We start from the raw sequence: 5,322 nt of genomic DNA on the forward strand, positions 1-5,322 counted from the left end.
TATGCCTGTAACAGAGGCTAGTCGCTACACAATTAGCTATCGGTTAACATTAGAAGGTCGATAGGCACGAATCTATCGATTACAAACAGTCAAAATCAGTAGCACCAGCAGCAACTACATATATACTATATGGAACTAAACTAAATCGTATTGATAATTCATGTAATATATTGTCTTTATATCTCATATAATTTAAAAGTCAGAGGCTATCTATACAACCAATCTTACGTAATCAACAACTTCTTTTTTAACCAACAACTTCAGTTTATTTAAAGGATTACTTTCATAAGAAATATAAAGAGTATTGAAGGTTCCGCAACAAAGTGCATTAATGTTGTTGTTGTTACATTGCCATTGGCTCTGATTGAGGTCAGTGAAATCAAATCTCTTGGACGTTCACAACTTGTTAGCACTTTTAAGAACGGCCTGTGGAGTGGGCTTAGGTGGCTAGTTGTTGTAAACGCCGGTTTTTTATTGTTATTTGTTGTTGTCTGCTGATGTGCAGCAAAGTGTGCGAATACTTGTGTTCGACTTGGTTGGTTGCTCCCTTGGCTCAAGCGGCTCAAGACTTTCAATGACCAAATGCACCAGTGGCAAATGTATTTTGGCTTCTTTTGCAGCGACGATACCCAAAAGCCAACACAGAATCAGTCCGATGAACACGGTCAGTTTCCGCCTCATCTAAAAATAGCAACAATTAAATGCAAATCGAAGGCGGGCCAAAAGGTTCAATTAACTTGGCAAACAACAAAACGCATGACAGCCTGCGAGAGCAGCATTGACATTGTCAATGTCTATTGATTGCCAAGTGTTGCTTGCAACGTGTTGCTGAAGTGTCTTCTAAAGACAGCGGATGCTATAAAAGCAAGTGGCCTGCATTGCTGAAAGCCAGAAGAAAAACGTGTGAAGAGGACGTGAAGTTGTCGCGTCAGTTTTGCCACACGGCTTAGTTCAGTTTTTGCGTTGAAGGGACTTAAGAGTTTTCTTATTGAAAGGCAATCATGTTCGACTCGAAGATTAAGGTGCCCAAGTATGACTCGGATGCATTTGACAATGTCGAGTACGAGCTGCAGATGACCTACACCCTGGAGACGGATCGTCGCATCATGAGCTTTTACGATGCCATGTGGGGCATTGAGGTAACTGGCGGCAGCGATCAGTTCGAGCCGTTGACCATTGTTAATGTCTCGCCCACTGGCCTGGCCAAGCGTGGTGGCATGCGTATCGGTGATGAGATCACCCAGATCAATGATGTGCCCGCTTTGGAGATGACCTTCAATGAGGCGTTGCAACTCTTTCGCAGAAGCTCTCGCTATGTGCGTGTATTTGTGCGAGGGTAAGTTAACAGGCAGTTTTGGTCATCGAAGAGTTCTAGCTCAGATATAATTTGTCTTTGCAGTGATGACGATGCTCCAGCTGAGGAGGATTGGACCTGTGACTGCTGGTTCAAGCCCAGGAAGCCTTGGAAGCGTGACTTTACGCCTATTCAGTGGACATTCCCGTGGAACGATCGTCGTAAGCCAGTGTACAAGGAATCCAACTGCTTCATGGTGCCCAGCAAAATGGAGGAGAAGATTCGCGCAAGACGTGCGGCTACCTCAGCGGTGCACAAGAAGGAGGATGCGGCGCCACACACCCGTTCGTTGACCCCAACGCCTAGGCCCAAGAATCAGCCTGGACCCAATCTATTGGAGAGTGTGCTACGTCCACGGGGCCCACCACCAAGGGACTAAGATTAGATGAGAAACTCAACCAAAATCTGGACGAATCTACTGTGCAGCAGGCAGTGCTGAATCCGCTGCAGTGCATCACAATCTGTCGAGTGTCAAGTGCTGACTGGGAAGCAATTTTAATTTGCCAGACACAATTAAGTCGAAGTACCAAGTAGCATTCTAAAGATGGCATTCAAGCAATATGCCAAAGTTGTTGACATGAATAAATGGTACTGACTTCAAATAAGTTGGCATCAATTGAGCAAATTTTGATACATTTTTTATTTCGCTACTTTGACAATAGAAACGTATTAGAGCCAACAGAAAAAATTATCTAAAGTTCAATGGACTATCGTTAAAATATACCTCATTAATATACGGAAAAATCTCAAAATATATGAGGTATAATGGTACTACTATCTCTAACCCTAGAGATGTTAGTAACTTGTAACTGGTATAAATATATTCTGTCACATATAGTCGGAAGATTTATAGATCAGCATGAGCACACGTTAGCAAGTCTGTTCATTAATCAAGTTAGTTATTTAATGTGCACATTATCCTCCTTTCTAAGTCGGATTTTTATACCCGCTACCCATAGGGTAGAAGGGTATTATAACTTTGTGCCGGCAGGAAATGTATGTAACAAGTAGAAGGAGGCATCTCCGACCCCATAAAGTATATATATTCTTGAGCAGCGTCAACAGCCGAGACGATCCAGACATGTCCGTCTGTCCGTATGAACACCTAGATCTCAGAGACTTTAAGATATAGAGCTATAATTTTTTTTCGACAGCATTTGTTATGCTTGCACGCAGATTAAGTTTGTTTCAAATTTTTTCCACGCCCACTTCCGCCCCCGCAAATCAAAAAAAACGAATAACAAGCGTAATTTTAAAGCTAGAGTTGCGAATTTTAGTATATACAATAATTACTATAGTAGTTATGATTCCCGAAAATTTGGTTGCGATCAGATAAAAGTTGTCGAAGTTATTAAAGAAATACTTTTGTATGGGCAAAAACGCCTACTTACTAGGCGTCTTAGTTGCTTTGGCTAACAATCTGGTACATTGTGCCGTCTATGGTATATTTTGAATGCGGTACTATATCGATATACCAAATATACCATATGGTATATTTTTAGTATTTTTGCAGTATAATCGGTATATTTTGAGAAAAATACCGCAAAATATATTTATTTTATTCAAAAGGGGTAGCGGGTATCTCACAGTCGAGTACACTCGACTGTAGCCTTCTTACTTGTTTGTATTAATTGTTTCTCCAATTAATCATTAAATCATTAGGAGGTACAATTTAAAACAAGTAAGAAAATTACAGTCGAGTGTGCTCGACTGTGAGATACCCGCTACCCATTTTGAATAAAAGCAAAATATTACGGTATTATTTTCAAAATATGCCGAAAATACTACGAAAATACTGAAAACATACCAAATGGTATATTTGGTATATCGATATATTAATAACATCCACAATTTAGATCTGATTAAAAGTTATAATACCATTCTACCCTATGGGTAGCGGGTATAAAAACTGAAATAATATGTGCATACCCGCGTCCCATAGGATAGACGGGTATTATAACTTTATGCCTGCAGGAAATGTATGTAGCAGATAGAAGGAGCATCTCTGACACTATAAGGTATATATTTTTGATGAACGTCAACAGCCGAGAGTATATATATACATAAATATAGCTATATAGTATATGCGGTTTAATATTATATATTTTATTTGATCATATTGCAGACTGCATTGCAGCTTATCTGTTGTATCAATTACGATCAAGCTGTCCAAGTTCTTATCGTAGCAATGTTGATATAGAAGCAGAATCTTGCAGGATACGAACTACATACTAAGCTTACCTGGATCCTGTATTTCAGTATTTGCTGAAAACAAAACGAAACAAGTTTTAAATATATGCAATAAGCTAAAAATCACGTTTGGTGGGTAGTTGCAAAAAAGGTAGTAAATTTTTGCTGACAATTAACAAGCCATAAACACATGCTGCCAAGGACAGCGGAAGCTTTGTACCTTAGCTAAGAGGGCACAGCTTATACTTAAACACACAAATACACTCTAACATTGTTAGAAACTCTGACCGTAGCTGTAATCAGTGTTGTCGCCACAAAAAAAGCTAGAAAAATAAAAATTAAAATTTGCAATAAAAAATTGGGCAATTAATTCTTATTATGTCTTAATTTATTTATTTATTTGAATTAACTATTAAGAAATGTACCCAAAGTGTATTTATAAATGCAGCTGATTGCACTTGATTAAATGTTTACACCAAATATCGTAAGTATTATCATATCTAATATCAATTTTGTCACTTACCATAAGAGAGTTGTTGTATAATAATGTTGATATTGATAAAGAAATATTATAACATTAACCTATTCCATATTGTCTTCAAGAATTGTCTGACTAAAACACAGATATAACCGGAAAACGCTTCGTGGGCAGCACTGGCACCAACTGAAACGCGCAAATAACAGCGCGAAGTTGGGAACGCAATTTGAAAAACAGTAAATATATTTACTTATAAGTCGCGACGGATGCGCAGCGCCGCAGCGAAGGGACGCGGGGAATGTGTCGCAGCCTGGACACGTAGCTGGCAGAGAGTCACGAAAAGGCTTTGCATACGAGCTAACGTGTGTGGTTGTTTTTGATGTTGTTGTTACTGGTGTTGGTGTTCCCAGACTACTGCGAACTGTGCTTCTGCATCAAGGATATATGAGCAGGCAATGACATGACTTGGCAGCAATTTCTATTTGTGCATGGTCTTAGCACCCCGGCATCGTCTCAGTCGCCCCTTCAAAAACGAAATGAATTGTGACAAATGGGTCAGACCAGCGACAGGTCGAGAGGCAGGCAAAGAATGAGGGATGCACAGAGAGATAAACCAAGGGGGGCGTGGCAGGACAGGTGCAATGCTGTAAATGGCGAAAAGGTGTGATATTGCTAGACCATGACCAGAGCGAACCGAGTGCTTCACCTGCTGCTGATGCAAATTTATGGGTTCGACTTAAGTTCTTCATTGAATATTGCAACGAGCTTACGATTTTTTGTTTTGTAATTTATTTTGCATGCAGTGAAATACAACATAAAATACACGACAAAAAGGAATAGTTAAATGAACAGTATAACCAATGCTTGAATTCAATTTGCAGTTCATGTACACAATTGTGGCAAAAATATCTCAGGTGATGTTTGGAGAATTGTTGATTAAATGTTAAGTGATTTGTGTCAGCAAACACAGGTGTTGCACAGCAGCAGGGCTGAGCAGCTGTCCTGTAGTCCTTGCGTTGCCAACACAATCATAATTAGTGCCCTGGTCTGTGTGTGATGATGCATATGTTGCTCTTCCTGTTGTGGACACAACACACACACATGACCAGTGGCACTCAGGTGAGGGTTTGCTTTGCTCGTCGAGAGTGAAATATTGGCTTTTAAGCCGACAGCGGCCAGTTGCATTGCATCTAACATCCAGGCGCTTTAAGGACATGCCATGAATAATGCGAGCCAATTTCGGAGGCGTCTGTGTACAGAGTGCCGGCTGCAAGCGTCTATTCCAAAAGGACTTCATTAG

General features: G+C 40.0%; 1 protein-coding gene across 1 annotated transcript; it reads left to right on the forward strand.

The window, feature by feature from the left end:
* Positions 1–879: 879 nt before the first annotated feature.
* On the forward strand, positions 880–1,993 carry LOC117572727 (uncharacterized). Its single transcript, XM_034255798.2, has 2 exons — positions 880–1,336; positions 1,400–1,993. Exons 1-2 carry the CDS (start codon positions 1,002–1,004, stop codon positions 1,731–1,733), a joined length of 669 nt encoding a protein of 222 aa, XP_034111689.1. The 5' UTR covers positions 880–1,001; the 3' UTR covers positions 1,734–1,993.
* Positions 1,994–5,322: the final 3,329 nt, after the last annotated feature.

Source organism: Drosophila albomicans, chromosome 3 (assembly GCF_009650485.2).
Source record: "Drosophila albomicans strain 15112-1751.03 chromosome 3, ASM965048v2, whole genome shotgun sequence".
Lineage (NCBI taxonomy): Eukaryota > Metazoa > Arthropoda > Insecta > Diptera > Drosophilidae > Drosophila > Drosophila albomicans.

Bases quoted from the DNA above. Each gene is read 5' to 3' on its own strand.
- LOC117572727 (XM_034255798.2), top strand. From the start codon at position 1,002: ATGTTCGACTCGAAGATTAAGGTGCCCAAGTATGACTCGGATGCATTT. The intron at 1,337-1,399 runs GTAAGTTAACAG...TTGTCTTTGCAG, and splicing joins GTGCGTGTATTTGTGCGAGG to TGATGACGATGCTCCAGCTG.